At 40.7% G+C, this 23,925-nt stretch overlaps 1 protein-coding gene across 1 annotated transcript in view; it reads right to left on the bottom strand.

Annotated features, from left to right (window-relative positions):
* Positions 1–23,925, bottom strand: part of LOC310945627 (GDNF family receptor alpha-2-like) — a 56,501-nt gene that overhangs the window by 11,995 nt on the left and 20,581 nt on the right. The window contains exon 4 of the mRNA XM_083911776.1: positions 13,516–13,894. Within this exon, the coding sequence (XP_083767902.1) occupies positions 13,516–13,894 (379 nt within the window). The remainder of the gene's footprint in view (positions 1–13,515; positions 13,895–23,925) is intronic.

Here is a 23,925-nt window from a genome sequence, read left to right on the forward strand (position 1 = left end):
CTGTTTCTGGGCCACTACAACAGGTGTCCTGAATCGATAACCAGGTCTCACGTACACCTCAGTACCAATGAGCTGTTTACTATCTTCACAGCATGCAGCATAAACCCAATTGTCGTGCATCTGTGAAAGATATCATATGCCTTGTTTGGCCGTGACTTCCATGCTTATTCTGGACATCTTATCTGACTCCCAAACTCACTTTCCCCACAAACCAAAGGGAAATGATAAATATAGTGTGTTTTGTTTCGGTGTGTGATTGTGATCAGAGCTCTAAGTCTGTGGAGGCCCCCGGGGTGGCATTGCTAATCCACTTAAGTAGGTTTATTGGGTGTAGCGTGTGCAAAGTTGCTTTGTCTGTACTGTTCACATCACAGCTGCCCACTAAGTGAATCACAATCCGTTGCACATTTCTCTCTCTTTCCCTCTCCCTCTCTGCCATGACTCATGCTTTCTGACCTGGTCTGACTACTTTTTTTCCAGCCTTAAGTTCAAAGGTACTGTAACATCCCTCAGGCTGTCTTGTCCTTAGTAAACACAAACAAGCACACACACACACACGCACGCACGCACGCACGCGCGCGCGCGCGCGCGCACACACACACACACACACACACACACACACACACACACACACACACACACACACACACACACACACACACACACACACACACACACACACACAGGAAGGCAGTTGACTGAACATCTTTTCTGGTACCCAGTTGGTTGCTTATTTTTGGGAACAGTTGACCTGGCTCATTCATTATAGCCTTCCCTTCTTTTCTCAGTTTGTTATATAGTCATCAGTTAAGGTGTTTTTAAAAGGTGCTTTTTTCATTGAATTTTTCAATGCTGGCAGACTTTGCAAACCTTTCTACCCTGGAGTCACATGTTGTAACGAGGTTTTCCATTTGTCTGACAAAGCCGTTACACTTGTATGCTTTTAAGCAATGCAGCAGATGCATGTGCGTCTCTTGTGCCTCAGCTCGTTTTTTGCTTTTTGCTCTGCAAGGTGTAGACAAAGTGTGAAATATAAAGTACCTTCACTTGTGTCACAGAAACAGTATTCTCTTTGCTGACATTTATTCCATTAAGCAATCTAGGAGCCATCTCACAAAATGTGTAAAGTATTTTCCTGGTGGTAATCTATTTCAGGTAAGTAATTATTAAATGTCTCAAAATGCATGTGATAATAATCACCCAATGGTAAAATACTAGATATATAGACCCTTCCTATCTTTTCACACAGAATAACAACACTATGGACAACAATTATGAATTAATTATACATTTGTATGTATTTTTTTAAATTCACATATTGATTATGAAAACTGTCCTAATCAAATTCTACTGTAGTTAGTGAGTAACTCTGACAGATGCTGATCTACATCATTGTATTCATGCACTGAGCAAGAGATTCATATTAAAATCAACAAAAGTGGTGATGGTGCACACCACTGCATGCCACAGTCGCCTAAACAAGAGGAATGTTAATGTCAGAAATTTACATATAGCCCTGTCTTTAAATATGCATTGCGGCTGTATCGCTTATTATACCTTCTACGGTGGCGATCACTTGTTCATCATTTTGTGTATTTTACTGTAGGTTCTAAAGTAATTGGATTATATAAGATGCATTGTAATGACACTGAGCTTCTAACTGCATGTTTACACAAAACACTGAATCTAAAGCTTTTGGCAGGAGGGACATTTTCATTCAGGAAACTCATAGAGGAGGGTACATGTTGCCATAATACCGTATATCACATAGAGGGTTCTTCTGTTGCTGCAGTAAGTTAAAGACCAATGTTCTTACAGTTCTGCCACATTTCAGCTCTGCGAATAAAGAGAGCAGAGTCAAGCAGATTTCGCTGAGGGGGACTACAGGGTTACAATTTCTCTCTCTCTCTCTTTCTCTCTCTCTCTCTCACTGTCTTTCACCACAGAAGACATGCAGCCAGAGTGGTGTGATGGACTTGGGCCTCCAGCAGCAAACCCCACTCAGACTCACTTCATTACTCCAACTCCATCTCCATCCGCCCTCCTATGAAATCACCCGAACAACCTCTCGATGTGACATGCTGCTAACATCACATCGAAAGTCACGCTTCAGAAAACAGGATGTATGATTGCTCTACCATGGCTGCAAAGACTGATGCGCACACACACACACACACACACACACACACACACACACACACACACACACACACACACACACACACACACACACACACACACACACACACACACACACACACACACACACACTCTCGAATAGTGATACACAGTACATACTTTTAATTCACATAAAAAAGAACAAGCACACACAAATACAAACCTGTCCCTCCCCACATTTGTCCTGCTTACTCAAAGCACTTTTTCATCTGTCCCAGCTCTGTGTGATAGAAGGCACTTATACCCACAATCATGCCACAGATGATAAAAAAGATACAACAGACAGGGAGAGAGAGAGAGAGAGAGAGAGAGAGAGAGAGTTTTCTTCATTCAACAACTCTATTGTGCCGATAAAAAGAAATCCCGAGAACCACATTTTCCATTTTTGTATTTCTTATAAGCAAAGGGTCTTTTACTTCATGATAACAAAGAATGTGAAAGTCAGATTTTCTTTGTTTTTTTATAGGAAAGGCAAATACCACAGAAGATTAAAAAAAACTGAACAAGCACTGTGTTTCTTTTTTAGATGCAGAGCTCTTTCAGACAATGATGGCTTAAAAACAGTAATTTGAAGTTTAGAGAGGTGTCCTGAGTGTTCAGACAATGGTGTTCAGACAATGGTGTTCCAACACCGGGATTCAGCAAATTTCATGGCTTCCACGGGCTTTCCATTATACCTCGGCAAAGCGCCACTCGCTGCTAAAATTACAGGCTGTCTAGCTCAACAGAGTTTTATGGTCATTTCAGCCACTCAGCCCCCAGGGAAGTAGCAGGGGAGCCCCCACAGAGGTAGACTTCTTTCAACCAACCTGACACTTTAAACACAGTGATTCGGCTGAGCGCTGAGTGCCTGTCCATCCAGCTTGGCAGTAATAGAAAACTAATGGCTTTTTATATGGATTCTTATTCCTATCAGTTGATACCCGTGACAAACAATGTGACTCAAATCAGATGAGTGTCAGTCTTTGAATCCATTTCCTCATGGAGGAGGAGAGGCATGAGGAAAAACAGTTATCAGACTATAAAGTCCTCTGATAGCTTCCGTTCTACATTAAAAGGAACAGCCTATTGAGAGTCCTGTCGGGTTTTCGAGACTTCCCCTCTGTTCTCTATCTAAAATTACGAGTTCTATGGATGATAATTTCTGCAAAATGTTATGACTCTTCACTCTTATCACTTCCCTCTGTCTTCAGCCTTGCGAAGCTTTAGAAACTGTATCTCTCACTGGTCTTTAGAAAGCACAACAATAACCATGACATAATAGCTTCCAACATAATCGCAGTTACATGAAAAAACAAAAGATGTATCTCTTTGCTATGCTTTTTCCCCTCAGTTGTCTTCTACACTGTTGGGGCCCCTTGGACCTAACCTGGCCTCTTCCTCTCCTCTCCTCTCCTCTCCTCTCTTCTCCTCTCCTTTCCTCTCCTGTCACTGCTGTATAAACTGATTGTCATTGCAGCCTTAAGTGCGCATGTGCAAACTCAGGGCAAGGCCTATCTCACCCTGGTTTCAACAATAGCACTCAAGAGTGTGTCCTTTTGTCACTTGATGTTGAATGCCAAAGCAAACACTAAGTCTCGGCAGAGCTGAGATTTGACGATTACTCTCATTTGATTTGACACTCAGAATTGTCTGCATTGTTCAGCATGGCTCATTACATCATAACAGTTATTATGAAAACTTCACAACACAGCACTGACCTTGTGAGTGGAGTGCTTGAAATATATTTGGATTACAGGTTTTCACAATTGTTAACACTAAACTCCATTCTAGGAACCAAATGCCCAAACCAATTTATTGAAACATTCCCTCTTTTGGTAAAACGCATTCTCACCAACTCAAATTTGGAACAAAAATACAACAGCTGTCATTGTTTAAACACAACGGCTCAAAATTGTTCAAACCTGTTTCCAAAGATCAGACAATTGGCTAAAATATAAGGCAGTTCAGAGTAGGCAGGCAGAGGTGACTTCATGGTCATATAAAGATGAGCGACGCAGCCCAAGTTCCTCCTACTGTACAACAGTAAAGCCAAAATATCCTGGATACAGGTGCATGTTGTACCCAACCAATTGCAACTCGATCACGGCTGTCAATCATGATGTTTCACCCCATTTTTACAGCACAGAATAACTCAAATTTATATATATATATATTTGTCCCATTCATGTATATGTCCCATTCATTACAGTTTTTCACCATGGCTGAGATGTGCTTAATGAAACTGGGATCAACTTGATCTTCATCATCACAAATGTGTTCACACCTTTTCATTGGTTTCACACATGTTTCACTCCCTTTTTCAAAAAAGTTTACACAGATCTCATAGAAAGACACAACTCTATTGGATTAACTCTGTGGAATAAAAGGAAAACATATATTCAGAGATGATATACTGTATATATATATGACTTTTATAACTATGAATCTCTAATTCAGTGTTAAACTCCTTTGCATAACTCTTCAGTCAGCAATCAGTCAGAGACAAATGGTTCTGAGGAATTCAACTCTTTATTTTGTTTTGTAGATATATCTACCCATAATTTTCGTTTGTTGGATTATTTCATTTTTATTTACAGTATTCAGCCTTTAAGAGTTTTAAAAGTATGGAAACAAAACCCTAGGTCAAAACCTAGAATAAGTACAAAGTTTAATTATGTATTGACCTGCACACAAGAATAACATGAATCTCTCTCTCTCTCTCTCTTTCTCTCTCTCTCTCTCTCTTACAGTACTTTACAGGACATCATAAAAAAGTGCAGTGTGCACAAGGGTTTATTATCGCTAGTAAAATCCTCTTTGGAGAAAAGAATACAATTCATGATGTGATTATGCTTGCTTGCTTTTTTTGGTACCGACAAACATAGGCTCAAGGGTCAAGGTTGAACCGGTTCATATTATTCAAGCAAATGATACAAACTGTAACATGGAGGGGATGGAACTTCTGACCTTTACTTCAGCCAGCCACCAGGAAGTAATAAAGTAATCAAGATGCTTTGGCTTCACTTTTGGGAAGCTGTCATGCCGTCCATCTTCATATAGAGTTGTTCATGGAATGACAATGAGGGAAGAAGGACAACAAGTGGCAGTGAAAGGTCTATGACCAAAACCCCTATACCAAGGAAAACTTGGCCCGCAGTGACATACAGTAGATGTGGAGTCTTTTCAAAGCAGGATCCCTACCACCAGAGGGTTTCCCCCCATTGCCTGGAAAGGGAGAACATTGCCTCTGATGTGAATGTAGTCATTGCCTGTAAAAATGATCCCTCCCTGTATTACTGCATTACTTGCAATACTTACAGTATGCAATATGTTCTGTTCTCAGTTACGAATATACATTTTTATATGTAAAAAAAAAAAATGTGTTTAAACTATACATAATAGAAGTGTTTTTTTCTGCAGCTACATGCCCTGAACACTGTTTTTATTTTCTTTTTGTTATATAGTTGTAGTGCAATGACTGCACTGGCTGTATGTATGATCTGAAAGCTTGGTTTTGAGAAAAGGGTAGAAGGTTTCAAGACATGTGTCTTAGCAATTGTAAAGAGCTGTTGCAACATGTGTCAGTTATTGTCCCTTTTCACTAAAAGACTCTTATGATTTGGTTGTGGCATTCTGCTCCTGCTTTCCCACTTAAATGTCTGCTGGTGACTCAGAGGTAGTCTCTTTATCGCTCTGGTCAGAGTTGATTGTCCATTTTACGTGCGGCAATTTTCTCTTGAATGTGCCTGGACAGAAGCCTGCCTATTTTGGCAGCACTGTACTCATTGGGATTCCCAGTCAATACTCTAAAAGGGTAATGTAGACAGATGGCATTCAGTCAAGACACAAGGCAGTTTAGCTTAGCTGTCACATGACACAACCTTTCGCCCCCTTACTCAGCAGAGAGTTGAAACCAACAAAAACTGGCTGGTGACACATCCCCCCTTGCATTGTTAAGCAGAAAACTCAAAACGAAAAAACAAGCAACAATCTGAACTTGCATTTTCATTGAATTAACCCACTTTTTGTTATATTTTGAAACACTTACTTGTGCATGATTGAAATGTTCCTTGTTTGGTGACCAGAAAATTAACTTTCTCTGACTTTCTGTCTACGTCAATGCAGATGTATTACAACCCCCCACTGGATGTTATGTCATTGGGATGGATGCAAAACTCCAGCACTGTCTGTTTTGTTAGGGAGGAGTAGATTATTCAAGGTCATCTGGACTCCCTAAATACTCTCTGAACAAGGCAAACAGCCATCTCCCAGAGAAGGTATACACATCAAGCAATTGGATGAACAGTTACTACCAGTAATTAAAGAAAGCTCCATGCTGCAGCTAACAGGTAGACTCCTTAAGTACAAAGAGAAGTTCAGAGAAATAATGATGAAGAGTGAAAGAGCAGGCCCCAATTGACACATTCAAAAACACACATCGACCAGCCTGTAGATAAGACCAAAGTCCTATTGATAATGTTTGCATTAATAATAGATACGGTTGTTGGAGGGTGATTGCTGAGAAAAGAAGGTAACGACTGAAGTTTTCCGCTATAGCATGTTCCCTTAGAGATTACGGTCTGGAAAGTAAATGGGCATATAGGCACTAATCTATGTATTGAAATGAAATGCACAGCTCTTTCTTTCAAGCTCCTGCCCCATCCCTCGCACTACTTGTCTTCCTGTCTCTTTCTCTTACTTTCCTTTAACCCGGTTTGCTGCTCTAATGTGTAGCCAGCAAGATGAGCATGTCTCCACTGAAGCTAAGGCCTGATTAAAGCCGCACACTGCAGAAAACTGTACTATGTATGAGGAAAAGGTCAACAATTGACACATGCTTCGCTTGCAAAACCAGAGCTCAGAAAAGACCCTTCGCTTTGATAACTTTTATTGCAACCAGGGAGATAGTCCAGATATTATCTTGAAAACAGACTTTTAAAGGAAGGTAAGACATTTGTTGTGCTTTTATACTTCTATCCTTGTGAGTCCAAATTTAAGACCTTGAGAGTGAGGACATTTGTGAGAAGTGAGAACAGTTTGGTCAGTTCTTATCTCTTGAACATTGTGCTTGAGAGTCAATATTTGGTTTAACATGAAATAATAGAATACAAATTAATTTAAATTTACACTTATCAGTCAATAATATATTTACAGTGGATCAAATTAATACATGTAAAGTCTCTATATTAGGCATTCCAGCCCCATTTTCCAGTCATGTTGTTCTTTTGTCGTTCTGACGGTCCATGGACATAGCTTATCAGCTTCTCTGAATTGAGCCAATCATATCTATTGTTTACCATATTACCGTGCATAGAGAGAGATGATGTCAGAGAACATGAAGCATCGCACACCTCAACTTACAGCTGTGAGTCTGATTTCTCTGCTACAAACATTATTACAGTAAAACCATTTAAGCCTTCTACTGGCAGAAATGTCACAGGCCCTTTTCTCTCTCTAGGCAAGGAAGCATATATATATATATATATATATATATATATATATATATATATATATATATATATATATATATATATATATATATAGATAGATAGGATATAATAATATATATATATATATATATATATATATATGATAAAGGAGGCTGCTCAAAGCTCTGTTCTGTCTTGTTTTTTTTACTTGAGATATAGGCCTTAAGTTCATTGTGCTAGGACCATTTTGCAAGTGCAATATAATCTGTCTGTAGGTTTAACGTATAGACTTGTTATACTAAATTGACAATATTGTTGAAATGATATGGAAATGGACGTTATTTGATAGACATACAGTAGGTGTAGACTAGAAGACTCGATTTAGACATTATGAGGTTCAGACCGGAAACTTTAGTAACTGGACCTCTTTAAATTTTAGGTCTACACTGTCTTAATGCATCCTGTGTGGACACAGAGGACTGAAATTGTTGCTTGTCTGCTACTAATGACTGAAGTTTGCCGCTGAAGCATGTTCCCTAAGAGATTATGGTCAGGGAAGTAAATGGGCATATAGTTACTAATCCATGTGTTCAAATGAAATACAAAGCTCTTTCTACTACTACACAGGGTGGGTAATATGAAATAGGCTCTGCTGCACGAAATAAACAAAATAAAATAATGATGATTCCATGTTTAAGGTAAGGGTTTAGCTATGTAGTTGTGATGGTGAATGCATTGTTCACACATACAGATTTTAAGAAGCAGGCAGGCTGTCTCTTGCCTCTCATGAGTCTATAGCTTCAGGCGTATTTGGGTTGAGCTTGTAATTTACATACCAATTTTGCATTTATATCTTGATTCATTTCCTGGGAAATCTGTTTACACAATCTCACAGTGAGTGATCATTAAAGGTACAGTGCATCATTTAACTGACATGTGCGACCATGAGGTCAGAGAAGGGTGAGTGGCCGGGGAATACACTGACACAAGTACGAGGGAGCACAAAATTGCATGTGTGTGTGAGTGAACATGATAGAAACTGATGATAAAAGTGTAGCAACCGTCCTGATTTTTTTTTTCAGCTTCATTTCAGAAGCTACAGGGTAATGCCATCTGGGCCAGTCAGTCTCCCTACACTGTTTCCCCTCGGTGGAGCCTTGAGTTGTCAGGTACAACAGAGCAGACTGTTGATTTTGTGTGTGTGTGTGTGTGTGTGTGTGTGTGTGTGTGTGTGTGTGTGTGTGTGTGTGTGTGTGTGTGTGTGTGTGTGTGTGTGTGTGTGTGTGTGTGTGTGTGTGTGTGTTTGTAAGAGAGAGAGTGTAGTACTGAGTTTTCTGTGAACAAAGGCTGGTGCAGAGCATCTCCCAAACTGGGTCAGGTTACCTGTACAGTGATCGATTGTCTCACAGCTCCCCTCTTTGATAACTAGTGGCCAAAGAACTCAATCAAAGAGCACCCAGTGAGTCTGTAGACCAGGGGATATTAATCAAAGATAGAAGTGTTTCATTGATCCTCAAACAATCAATACAGTACACATATACATCTCAATGCTCTTTGGGTTACACTTCATTCGGCGTGTCTTGCGTAAACTGACATGGAAAATGGTAGGAAATGTATCTGCCCTCATACACTCTTGCACGCAGGCACACACACTTGCGTACACTACCCCAAAACAGTGCATCCAAATATAGACATTTATTGTCACTCTGTGGACTCAGCAGTCCCAAATGAATAGCTGTTGGATTTATTGGAAGGACGCTGAGAACAGAGAGTGGAGAAGCTGAGAGGAGAGGAAGTGAGGAAAAAGGCGGAACGGTAACAAGCACAGGTATATTGTCTGTTGTACGTCTGTTTTTTTGTCTGTTTGTGCAGGATTATGGACAGAGATAATGCAATAACTGAAGCAGAAGTACAACCAGGTGTAGAATAAGAGCTGCTCCATTTAATGCTTGTTCTCTGCCCATTTACAGTACCTGGATCTCTAGAGTGTCAACGATTGCCTCCACAGAGACCAGGGAGAAAATTAAATCTTCCAGTGCAATATGCCACCTAAGCCTGAGCCAAAATTCTATATTTGAAATCCTTTCAAATATTTATTTTTCGTTTGATTGAGCTCTGGGCTCCACCTGGAACAATCTGAACAGTCTCCAAAGGTGAAATAACAGCCAAACTGGCATCCAATGTGCTCAAGGTAGAAGTAAAAAAGTAAAGGAAAGTATTTCAAGGCATTTGTTCCTCGTGTAAAGCAAGGAACTGCTTACCTTTCAAAGTCTAAAATATATAATAAAATAGTGTGTGTGTGTCTGTGTGTGTGTGTGTGGGTGTTCGTGTGGTGTGTTTGTGTGTGTGTGTGTATGTGTGTGTGTGTGTGTGTGTGTGTGTGTGTGTGTGTGTGTGTGTGTGTGTGTGTGTGTGTGTGTGTCTGTGTGTGTGTGTGTGTGTGTGTGTTTGTATGTGTGTGTGTGTGTATTTTTAAACTCATTTTGACTTGGGTGTGTTTGAGCTGTGACTCTTTTTCCATCAGAGGATGTTGTGGAGAGCAAAACTTTTTGATGGCCGGCAGCATCTATTGCAGATATCCTTAGCTGTGTGAACAAACCACTGACCTCCAACCCGCTGCTGTAGCTTTTCGGCCTGGATCGATTCTGCAACCGTCCCACCCCTCATCTCATCTCTCTCTCTCTCTCTCTCTCTCTCTCTCTCTCTCTCTCTCTCTCTCTCTCTCTCTCTCTCTCTTCCTCCTCCCATTCCCTCCTCGTCTCTCGATCAGTCCCTTGTGTCAAATGAAATAGGCTGTGGCGAGCTGTGTATCCCCTGTTCAGAGTCACACAGGTGTCCCCCGGGAAGAAAGGCATGCCATTGAGTGATCCTTCCGTGCTTTATCAACACATATCTGAGAGGGGAAAATGGAGCCAAGGAAACTTTTTACTTGAGTGTGCTGTGACTTCTTTGTTTGAACAGGGCTATTTCTGGGGTTGCTCAATAATGTTTATCACCAAGGTTGCACAAAATAAACTCTAATCTGTGGACTTTGTCTACACTGGCATGACAAATAGGTTTTAAATTCAATTTGCTTGTACAACATACTGAAGGTGCAGAACAACTTAAAAACAGAATGCCCTGGTTAGTGCAAAAACTAAGTGTTTCCAAGGTCTTTCAGGACATAGAACTGTTGTGTGAGGATGCCTGACATCATGTAACAGATTGAGGACATTGAGACGGACAGAGGACACATTAAGAATATCTCACAGGATGGTGGTCGTTGTGGACACCTCAAGGCAGGATAAAATCAACACTCAGAGAACATTGTCAGCCCAGCACTGACCACTGACATCTCAGTTTAATTGAATCTTAGTGACATTCTCTTGCATGGCAGCACTTATTCACTGCAGGAGAATGCAACATCCAAACAGTAGATTAATAGTGTCACATTCAAGCTGAAAGTGGTTGTGTATTGGTGTGTGGTTTTGTGTGTGTGACTGCTGAATTGTTGTTGGTCTGTTGGTGTGAGGGCCAACGTGTGTCCATACTGTACGAGTGTGAGCGTGCTCATCGAGCTGTTGACCTCAGTGGGGCATTACCCAGCCACAGATAATGAGCTGTAACGTTCTATTTCATATTTCTCAATAAGTAGGTGCACAACAGACACCTGAGGGCCTAAAGGTCAAAGAAAGCAGCTCAGCCTGAAAACAGATTACACAATGCAGGCAAGCAGGTAATTATCAAGACTATCATAAATCGGAGAGGAGGCCAGAGAGTCTTCCAACTTTAGCAGTGTGGTAGTTGGATTTAGTGTTGGTGGAGAGGAATCAGGTTTTCACCATTAACGCTCAGCCTCGAAGGCTTCTAACCTCTATAGAAAGAGAATAAATGGGACGCACCATAGATGTATTTCTCACAAGGAATTATTGTGTATGGGTAGAAAGACTAATTTGAATTCCATGTGACTGTAAACCATTCTTACCTCTGACAAAAAGAAATTATTCTGGCTAGTTACCCAAAAGAGAGAAATCAAGTAATACATTAGTGCTTTGATGAATATTATTCATATTGTGAAACATATTATTAATTTTAATGCACAAAAAATGCTTTAATAAATTGCATTTGTTTCAGATAATTTACTGCAATGTATTGGCTGCTTTGTCTGCCACGAAAACCTAACCAAATGTATTCCATGTGTTAGGAGTTAGTTCCCCCTTTCTTTTTTATATTATTTGTCTTTTGTCTTTTTCATGCTGAGAGACATTTGGGGGTGTAGTTATGCTATGTGTTCGATAAAAGCGAATGTCAGAGTGACTGGGGGTTAGGAAAGTTAATGAGGGTGATGTGAAATCAGCACAGAGACACTAGCTTGTAAGGACATTTTGACAATTGTCACACAACTGAATGGGTGTTACCAATTGCTTATCACATATAAGGAAGTAGGGCCGTACTATACCTTGAATTCACAATGGGACTCCCAGACCATTAAAAAGTAATGCCGAGGGGACCTAACAACAACCATTACCACGTGAATAGTTGATAAAAGCCTTCTGAACATAGGAGTGATAACATTTGAAGCAGGTGGTTTCACACAGATTAAGCCAATGGATGTCTGCACTATTGTTTTTGAGGATCCAACCAACAACAACAAAAACTGAACTGAAGCAAAATGACTTACAGTTGTGATGTCACCACTACTGAAGGTGCTGCTACAGTGCCCAGTCTTGAAACGGAGCATTTCGGTCAGAGTGTAATCACAGGTATATTCTGACAGACAGTATGATAAAAACATTTTTTAACATTAAGTGTTTGTTCTATAATAGGACCCCAAAAAGGAATTATGAATCTGAAATTGAGTATAATATGTCCCCTTTAAAATAGACATTGACAATAATTAAAAAGTACTTTTTTAAAGCAGTGGCTGGTGTTTAATTTCCAGGCAGTTACTGCAGCTAACGAACCAGGGAAGGTGCTATCCTCTCCCATGACTGTGGGTGGACAGCTACTTGGGAGTATTAAACCAACAAACTGTCAAGACTCATCAGTGATTGTCACGGAGTTGTTTCAGCTTGCTAATTGTCTGTCACACTGGGATGTGAAAAAGTAACCCAAAGTTCTTGAAATTCAAACATCATGAGTATTATTTTTAGTAGTGAGCTTTTAAGGGTCTAAACACTTGGTCGAACTCCATTAGGCTCACAAATGAGCTTTTAAATGCTTAGAATTATTCAAATGTCCCACATTTTTATGCTATTAGACTAATGGATGCAGGGCATTTCGCCTGCAATCGGCTGAATATGTAGCCTATTGATGGCCAGACACAGCACATTGTTGTGGGGGGGTAAAAAAAGATCTTGACAGCTGATTTGGCTGATAGTACAACTGCTGTGTTTCACCTGCTCTCACAAGGAAACATGTCACGGCTGGGTAGGTGTGAATTGAATCTGGCCGCTTGAATCCAATAGAGGCCCCATGCAGCCAATGCGATTCACTAATGTTTTGTTCAGCTTAATTGAGCGTTGTCCCTTCAACTTAGCCTCACATCTTCATCCTGCGTCTAATAGCCACAGCCTCCCTAAAAGTCTAATTACTTCACTGGCAAACTTACAGCGGAGAAATATACTTTAGGATGCCATGTGAGGGAGGAAATTGCCGTCAAACAGGAACTCTCTCTAACACACAGATTCAATTTTCTTTTTTTTTCATTTTCCATGAATATAAGAGGATGTTAATGAATCTTCAGATTTGTTTGGTCGTAGCTCATTTCGTCTTCACAGCACTAAAATCTGTCCATCAAACCAACAAAACAAAAACACAGACATGCACATAAAATAAACGTCTGCTCCGCTACCCCTCGCACTACACATACACACAGTACAGGACACTTTTCCTTTGTCCTTTACATCCCAAAACCTCCCACCCCCTGTAATTCCCTTTGCTTTACCTGCAGAGAGAATCCTGGCGGCAGACCCTCCGTAGCTCCAGACAGTTGGGTTTCTCCTTATCTTTATAGGAGCAATCAGGCACAATTGTCTGCCTGCGTCGTTCAGCGCAGCCCTCAGTCTGGCAGGGGCAGAAAAGCAGCCGGTGGCTGAACTCAGGGGGCACACGGTCGAGAAACAACCTCAGCGCTTTGTGGCAGCGCTTCTTGCTGCAGGCTTCACCCTTGATTGGGTCCTCCTTGCTGCAGGTAGCAATGTAGGCAGAGCGTTGTCGCTTACAGCTGCTGTTGAGGTTGCAGGCTTTGGCCGCATCGAGACAGGGGTTGCAGTTTCTCTCGGCATCAAGACAGTGAAAACCTTTTGGGGCCACTGTGAGCATCCCTGACAGTGGAAACAGAGAAAAGAGAAAACTCAGTGAGTTTAAAGGAATGATAAAGATTTGTCAAACATGTATGCACAAAGGCGTACATGTCTGACATTTAGGCAATTGTTAATTCTCATCCTCTGACTGCGTGTTCTACATGACTACTTATTATTCATTTTGACGACCGTGATCATGATGCCTGCAGGCAGCGCAAACCTCCCTAATGTGTATATGATGCACCTGGATGCAAGTAATGCAATATGTTAAATAAATGCAACAACAATTAGCAAGGTAAGGTACACACCTGGACATTATTTGTACATTACAGCTGATGCTCTGGACACAAGATCTACAGTACCAGTCAAATGTTGGATATGCTTTTCTCATTCACCGGTACTGTATGTCCACATGTAAAATAACACATGGACATACAGTACCAGTAACGCGGGTAGTGAAGTGAGCCACTTAACATAGATCTTGTGTATAGCTTCTTAAATCGCCTGATATGAAATTGTACATGTACATTGTACAATTTCATATCAATTGTACATGTACATTGTACAATTTCATTGTAAACATGACTAACAGGGCAGAATGCAAAGGGTGGGGTATAAATATAGAACAATGTATGTAACAGGTTGCTTTATATACATAAAGGAGGTGGATGTGACGACATTCTATAGTTGGTTTAGGCAGCAATACTTGTCAAAGAACAGTGAGTATTTAAACTATAAAATATATAATTAGGTTGTAGATGGATGCTTGGTGTGCCAGAGTTATTGCACAAGGATTGTTCCTGAAAATGGGTAATAACTAAACACCGTCTTTGTCCGCGTATAATTGCGCATGGAGCTGGGAGCCGGGAGCCGGGAGCTGGGAGCCGGGAACGTTAGCTGTCACGTTCACTTCATTGGTGTGTGTGTGTGTGGCGCGGACAAACACACTGTACGTTTATTTTGTCCACACAGTCAACATCAGCTACCGTCACAAAGACATGTTCACAATGTCTCACCATCTGAAGATCTGATGAAAAGATTATGGTGTTGGGTCAAAATGTATTTGATTTTTGACTGACAGCTGATGTTGACTGTTGAAAAAAAAGCATACAGTTCACTAATTACACAGCATTGGCAATGTCTGCACTACACACATACACACATGCAGACACACACACTCACATTTTACCCAAGTCGGCACCTATGCACAGTCCCATTATGCTTTACAGACATTTGTAGTTAACTAATAAGGTAAAACATGTTTATGCTGCATTTTGCTGAACTTTCACTTCCCTTTGTATCGTATTGCCAGGCACTTCATACAGCACGGCTATCTCACCCTCAAAACAGCCAAACCTCAAAGTTGATCTCCTACGGACGAGATAGAGATGGCCAACAATGCCCGGAATTTTTTTTTTCACCTTGCATTTCAGGGCTTCCCTATAAGTATGATATAGTTGACAATCAGCTCAGCTGCAAAGCACAATCAACAAATAAAACAATAATCCTTGCATCTCAGTCCGTCAGGGAGTTCAGTGCAAATGTTACACTTGAACGCTGAAAGAGACTCTTCAATATCATCCAACAGTGAGCCACTGGAGGGATGCCTGCAGCTAGCCCACCTCTACTCTAACTGAATTATTGATTCAGTCTGTTTCAGACCTTGAGTGAAATATGAATGAATTAAGCAATGATTTCAAATTGGATGTTAATGAATTATTAATCAGGTAATTCGATGTTTTGATTATAATATTAGTGCCTTTTCGAGTTCATAGCAAGTTACCTTATTCAGATTTTTTGTTATTTGTCATATTTGAACGAGGTAAAGCCAGATAAAATATAAATGTATATATTTTAATTAGTTTAATAAAACAAATGTAAAGAAAACAGGAGTCTTTTGGAAAGTACTGACATGAACTTATTATTGATGTGGTCAGCGGAAAACAACATTAGAGTCAACTCCACACTGTGATACATGTTGTGCTGTATGATCCACTTACTGAATAGTTCAAGTACAAGACTGAGTTCCCTTATATATTTTTTTCAGTGTAATCACAAACAGAAACATTGCAATTACCCCTCAGGCTGCACATCATATTTGTAGAAAACAGATTATGTCATTAGGTGTGCTTGGGTGTCTTGAGATACTGCATATACCACAGTGGTAGTAAAAAAAAAAAAAAAACCTTTTTCCTGAGATATACCGGTAATAAAGCAAAATCATGTTCACTTGTGGCACCCCTCTCTTGTATTCAGGCTATATTAGAGAAGTTAACCTTCCTACCCTGTAGATAATGATATTTCAGAGGTCGTAGCGGCATGGTGACACCCAGAGAGATTCATCTCTTATTCAACAGAACCAATCTCACTCTGTGTCTATCAGACAGCCCAGAGCAGGAAGAAGACCATTTGTTCTAAAGGGGTGTGCTAGAGATGCTGTGCTGTTTCTGAGTGGTGCATCTCACGTTATTAATCCTAGAAATGGACATAGAACACATCACAACAGGGATAAAAAATAAGCGACCCCCCTAAATTAATGATTTTGTGCAGTTTCAGATCACTTTAGATAAAACTAAACTCACTGCCACTGAAGAATAGCAGAAGAAGATATCGGGACTTTGTCACAGAGAGGCAAAGCACACTTAAACTAGCTTGCTGTTAACCAGGGCTTTCATTTAGATGTATCAAGGTTAAATGTGGCAGGCACTCTGATAAACAGGCAGGTTGTTAAGAGGCATGTCCTGAGTTCAACAGCTGTGGGTGTTCAAAAATAGTGTTTTTCGGTGTTTTTCACAAGCCACCGGGGACAAACCTCTCCTTCTTTGTTCGGATAATAAGAGCATTAACTTTCATGACTCGTATTAGAATAAGACATCATTGTATCATCAATAGAAACTTGTTTATCTGTGCACTCTCTGAGGGGAGTGGATAAACGATCTACAGCAGATGTCTGGAAGCATAGCAAGCTCAGTCTAGTTAGTGTGAGCAACTGAAAAGGCACAAAGAACTGTTCTCAGATCACATATCACATTCAATAATGCAACAGTAACAAACATCAAACCTTAAAGGCAGGATGTGAGACAATTCGCCGACTTCGTCAAGAGGGCACAGCATGGTTGAGCTGTGATTGCAATGAGAATCAAATTGAGAGCTGACTCTTGGCACTCGGCATGTAGAGGCCGAAACAGGGCCAGAGTTTTACTGAAGTGGGACAAGCTTGGCTTAAATGGGCCTGAAGGGGGGCGGTACAGTCCAGCTGGAGGAGAGGTTAGCAAGGCGGCAGTCCAGTGGTTCAGGGTACATTACATTGATGGATTGCAACTCCTAAATCTCCCTTGGCCATCTGCAGGCTCTAATGCGGGCCACTGGGGGGGTACAGGATGAAAAGAAAATAGGAGAAAGATGAGCTACTGAGATTTATCTGACCAAGCAGGGCTGAAGCTGCTTTTGAGGCTGTAGCAACGGACATGTTTTTACTACCTCTGATTGGGGAACTAAGATTGAATTTGGTGCTCAACCCAAAAAGATGTCCTGGAGCAAACATAAGACACAAAGCCCACTTGATGGCTCTGGCGTGCTTACACACAAACAGGATCATAGCAAGAGCGGGTGGAGAAGAGGAAGGAAGCAAAGAAATGGAGATGGGAGGGCAAATGTGCTGTATTGTGTTACAGAGTTATAATTGATTTTCCAAGTGCATTATAATGAAGGTTTTCAGCAAACATGTTCTTCTATGATGTGAGGAGAACAGGGTTGATAAGGTAATGATATGAGATGTATAAAATGGAAAAAGCTTTAAGAGGGGAGAGCAGACTTGAACAGCTGATTGCAGCAGCTGATTATGATAGAAGGAGAGGGAGAGGACAGAGATTAACAGATTGGACCTCCACTTACAGAGACATGCTGGAGAGCTTTCAATTTATCCAGTCTAATTCACGAAATATGTGTGACTTTTGCTCAGAATAATTAGCCCAGCCTATCAGCAGTGTAATCAACAGCTTACAAAAGTTTACACATACCTAGCACCTTACCTTGCTCGCTGTTGTACGATACATTAATAAGCAAGACAGGCACTGACTGAATAAATGAATAGATAAATGGGCGGCCAGCTGCATTGATTGATTAATGGATGTAATAAACACAGCACATCAGTGACGTTAAGTACAGGAAAAGTCATAAATAATGTTTTTCCTGTTATATATCTTGGCACCTGTTGGCGTCAGAATAAACTTATATGAATGTTTGTGGGCATGTTTTACGTGTGCATGGAGAGCAATGTGACGTGTTGTATTAATTTGGGAAAAAAGGAATTTGAAAAAAAGAGTTTCAACTGCCTCGTGTGCCTCGGAAAATGCAATCTCATAACTGTTTAGTCGATGTCAACAACAGTTAAAGCATCGTCATTACTTTTGGTGATCCTGCCGCTTGACTGTAAATAGGCTTTTAATAGGGCTCTCTACTCTATGGGTATCATAAATTAGACTCCACTGATGGCAATGCAGTGGAAATAACCATCTATTCTTCCTGCACATATAACACACAGGGAGAGAAAGAAATAGAGGGAAAGGAATAAAGAGAAAGTGAAAAAGAAGCAGAGAGATAAAATGTGAGATAGTAGATACCTATTGGGAGAGACAGAGAGAAACAGAAAATGACATAACACCTGTGTTGTAGTGAGAAAGAAAAATATGGATAATAACGAAAAAAGAGAGAGAGCTGAGGGAGGTGGACAAAGCACGCATGAATGATAAGAAGTGGATAAAATGTACACTGTATTTTGATTTTTATGGGGTTTTTTTCCCAAAGAGTACAGGATCTTCTTTCTCCAGTAATTGTTCTCTGTCAGCCTTATTTGAATTCTGCATTTCATGTACCATCCCATACTCAAGGGACGCTGCGCTGCAGTGGGGAGTTCAGCCCAGGTTAGGAAGAGGCTCTTGGCTTTGGGTATGTTCTCAGTAATTAGGAAAGGTGCCAAAGTTTGGATTTAATACGGCCCTGGGTGAGCGTGCAAGAGCTTGTTAGGGAAGTCTTTAGTCTGGACCCCGAGGAGCATGTCAAGCATTTCTGTGTCAAAGAGCTCATCATTCATTAGCTCTGTACTCTGTGTCGCTGTGGGGTTCCCAGAAGGGAGGAAGAGGGTGCGCTAGATTTACAAAATCATCTCCCTAAGCCTCACTTGCAAGATACGTCATCAAAAGAAGACTGGCAGAGTTCATGAAGTCTTCTGTTCTCAGTGATCAACAGCATTTTACCTCTGAGGATGAAACTATTGCAAAGAGAGAGAAAATAAGGGGAGATGGAAATGATCAGATATGACTAAATATATGTATGTGAGAATAAATGCGTGTGAGAAGGATGTCCAAAGGAATTTTAAATCATTGTAAACACACTTCTAAATGCTTAAACTGTTTATGAGCCTTCAAGTTGAGCTTCCTCTGGTGAAATTCAAAGCTTGAGCACCCTCAGTGGCCCCCTCAGTGTTAATATGCATGCTGCTTAGCTCCTTCAACCGTCACTGACAATAATGCATAATGTCTTGAAATGATAACAGGGTGTGTGTGTGTGTGTGTGTGTGTGTGTGTGTGTGTGTGTGGTGAACCTACACAATATCAGTAATATGCTTCCTTGTTCATTGCCAAGTAGGGAATTACTAAAAAATATTAACAAGTTGAAACAACAAACATGTTCAGTGGACTATTCACTGCTATTTAATTCAAACTTGTTTAAAAAAAAAAAGAAAAAAAACCCTGCTTTCTATAAAGGCTCTCCTATTACAGACCCACAGAGAGACAAGCTGGTGCTGGACTAAGGGTAAACTGATTAGACAATTCACACAAAATAATGAAGCATATAAAAAAGTAATATAAATACACACAAGCACAACCACAAGAATACACAAACCAAACAAAACATGAGAACAGCCCCCTTATAACCCAAACCCCCATCTGTGCCCATGCAAAAAAGATCTTATTGTTTGCTTAGGTAATGTAATTGTTATGGGGACAATGTGAAAATGTCAAACATTCCAACAGCATGCTGAGCACGGCTGTTGCACTGGTCCTTTTCCCCCAGCTGTAGAAACAGCTTTCTGGATTTAATTGGATGGTAAGCACACTGAGCTGAGAGGTGAGAGGCTTAGTGCTGAGAGTTAGAAGGTCTAACTAAGGGATGTTAAACTTAATTCCTGGGGGGACCCCTGAATGCTAGCTTCCACTCTGCCCTCTGCTCCCAATAAGTTAATTAGCTCAGCACTGGGTCACGAGAATAGAATACATTTCATGTGAAGCATATTAACAATTACAGTTAATGATAGCTTTGCACGCTGTATGTAATATATAATTCATTTGGACTTTGATTAGGGTCCTGGTGCATTGTGGAGAAAGGATTCTCACCCACATCCTTCATACACAATGTCTTATTGATTTAAGTAGAGGGCTATTGACTCATGCAACATCCCTGCCTTGTTATGCATCGTAACTCTAGTGTGTGAAGATGGCCAAAGCTCTCTGCTGGGGCTCTGCACCTAAGAAATATATATTTCCATATATATTTTCTTGCGGTTGTGCAGGGCGCCCGGTGGCCCTTTGCTGCATGTCATCCCCCCTATCTCTCTATCACCTCCCCCCCCATATTTCCTGTCGATTTTCAGCTGTACTGTGAAATAAAAGCCATAAAAAAGGTCAAACTTAAACGTGTATATGGTTTGATCTTGGTCCATTATTCTTGCAGTCTCTTCCACGGTTGGGTAACTAAAGTTGGTTTCTCAGTTATTTGTCACCAATGATTTCCCAGAGATGTTCTACAGGGTTTAGATCTGGACTCTGGGCTGGCCATTTCATTGTTTCAATACTCTTAGTTTCAAGGATCTGAGTTATCTGTTTTGCAGTACGACAGGGGGCATTGTCTTGCATGCAAAATGTGGGTTGATTGGGAGACAATTGCAGTGAAGGTATTTAATGTTGATGAAGAAGGTTCACATAAACATTTGTAGTCATCCCACCATGTAGCTGTACAAGACACCCTGCTCCTGCTGCAGAAAACCATGACATGACATTGCTAAAGTTCAATTTACTGTATTTGGGTCTGATGGGAAACATTATATTCGGCGTCGGACTGTGGAAAGACTGAACCCAAAGAGTCCAGATCTAAACAGCATAGAGAATCTTTGGAAAATCCTTGGCAACAAATTAATTGCTAAGAAACCCACTACAGTTACTGAACTGGGAAAGAGACTGTAAGAAGAATGGACCAAGATCAAATCAGAGCAGTGTGAGAAACTAATGATGTCCTGTAGGCGCAGATGTGCTGAAGTCATTCACGGCAAGGGCCTCTACACTTCCTTAACTCCATTCATTTTTGAATCCTTGAAACATTGTTTAAATCTTCTCTTCTGACACAATAGTTACTGTTCTCTAATTTTGCTCACTATATTTTTAACAAAATAAAGGTTTTTGTTGAAGGGCCATCCATCCATCCAGCCCCCCCGTGCCTATATAGGGGTCACGGGGGGGGCTGGAGCTGATCCCAGCTGACAACAGGCGTGAGTACACCCTGGACAGGACGCCAGTCTATTGCAGGGCACATAGAGACTAACAGAGACTATTCACACTCACACACACACCTACGGGCAATTTAGAGTCATCAATTAACCTAACACCTGCATGTCTTTGGACTGTGGGAGGAAGCCGCAGAACCCGGAGAAAACCCACGCAGACAACATGCAAACTCCACTCAGAAGGGCCCCAGCCGGGATTCGAACCAGGAACCCTCTTGCTAACCACCAGTCCACTGTGCCGCCTTGTAGTACTGCCTTGGTTATTTAAAAAAAAAACATGCTAGTACAGCAGTGGTATATCCACAGCGGATATTAAGTTCTAAACAATAAAAAATAACAATATTTCAGAATAATCAAGTATTTATAATTTGTTCTCTAATTTTGATCTCCAGTGTAGGACCACATCAGGCACCAAATGAGATTCTTCTTCTGAACTAACTAAACTTGGTGGGGCGAGATGTCTTTCGTTGGCAGGTGTGGGACTTGGGACTGTAAACAAGACAAATGGACCTTCCTGTAGCAACTCCATGATTCATCTTTTTCTTTGATTTTGTTAGATTCTCACTGGTGTCAAGTCCAATTGGATTAGAACAATGAAGATATGCAATAATATTACTTATTGCGATAAATTCTTACAGCAACTAAAGGGGTTCAGGGTAAAGAACTGATTATCAAGAGATTTCCCTCTGGTAAAGACTCTGCAGCTCCCTATCATTTGATGATGAAGATTTTTCAAGTTACAAAAAGTTACATTTGTGTGTATTTATTTCTGCAAGTCTAAATGTAAATGTACCTACACTCTTCCCTGAAGACTTTAGCTACAGTTATTGTAAGTGTCCCTTAATGTCGAGTAAAGAGGCAATAGTGGTGCAAGGGGAGTTCTGATTTTAACTGGACAGCTAACTTTAGGGAGGTCATATTTGATAATACTTTGGTGTAGGAGCAGGCTAAAACACATTTTTGTGTCTCTCGTTTGACAAGATTACTGCTGTAACTGGAAAAAAAACAAAAATCCAATCAGTAATAGGCTACATGATTAGCTGATACAATCATGATGCTCTGGATTGGACTTGCTGCAAGCTTTAATACCATGAAGAAAAATACCAATAGGCTACATGATTGGCTGATACAATCGTGATGCTCTGGATTGGACTTGCTGCAAGCTTAAATACCATGAAGAAAAATACTATCTAGATAAGTTCCTAAAATGGTGGTAAGACACAACTCTGGGCAGCAGTACGATGCAAAATAAAACGTAATTGTAGACAGCTACTCATCTTGGGTTCAATATTTTCACTGTGATGGTAATACAGCTCAGAAGCCAGACACATTCACCAGATATACTGTAGTTTGATTGTGCAAGCAGCTTATGACTTGTAATTCTATTTGTTGGTAGCAGTGACGTGCAGTCAGGGCAGGCAGGTGAGGCTGTGCCTCCCCTGTCATCATGAAAGGAAAAAGAAACGAAATAATAAAATAACACAAGTATTAATATTTGTCCTCTGGACTATGATTCTGGTGTGGTTCTTAATGTATTTTGACCATTTTTATAGTAAAAATCGCAGAAAATTCTGTATTTCCTGCTTAAATAAACGGAGTCTCATCAGAGACGAGAGGTGAGGCACGGACAGCCGAGCCTCCCTCCAGATTGCACTCACAAACTGGATTGAGCGCGTGCAAATGGCGCGTGCTTGTTCCCATTTCTATGTATGTTTCCAATATGATGGTTGAGGACACTTTTATGTAATAAAAGTATACTTCTTCTTTTCCATGGTGTTCAGTAATGTATTTTACCTATGTGTGTAATATTTACATCTTATTGATATGACATAAATCCACAGGGAAAATGCTTGCCTTGAGGCAGGCAGTACCTCTGCCTCAAGGAAGGCGGCGATAGTGGGCAGCCTTATAGCCTGCCACCATTCAGGTCATGGTGAACTCTAACCTGTGTGCAAAAAGTAAACACAAGAAGTGTGCTGTGCGACGCTGTAGAGTTAGCGACAAGCTGTCATTTCTCGACCTGAAAATGGAGGATTTGATTTCTGAACTAAGAAATTTTTCAAAGCTGGACTTTCAGTCAGTAAAGGTAAGATATACTGCAATATACAGTGGCACTGGTGTTTTAAAATGGTTTTCAGCATCCTATTTGCTCCTATTCTCTCATCCTATCCTATTGGCATCCAACTGTATGTTTGTAAATCTGACTTGTGAGTCAGTGCCTCCCCAACCCCAACCCTCACTGCCCTTCACGGGTTGATAGGTGGTGACCTTTAGTGGCAGTATGGTTTTATCAGGTGATGTAGTATAAAAGCCCTACATTAAGGTAGGGAGGAAGTTGAGGTGATGGTTGAGTCCAACAAACAGAGGACTTTTTACCCAGGAGACCAGTGTTTGTGTACGGTGTAAAACCAAAAGTCAGTGTTGTCTTTTCTTAAGTTAACCAACTTTGTTACGGAAATTGTTACGGACATTGTTACGGACATAGTAACATGAC

The sequence above is a fragment of the Echiichthys vipera genome, assembly GCF_963691815.1.
Source record: "Echiichthys vipera genome assembly, chromosome: 4".
In the NCBI taxonomy this organism is placed as follows: Eukaryota; Metazoa; Chordata; class Actinopteri; order Perciformes; family Trachinidae; genus Echiichthys; species Echiichthys vipera.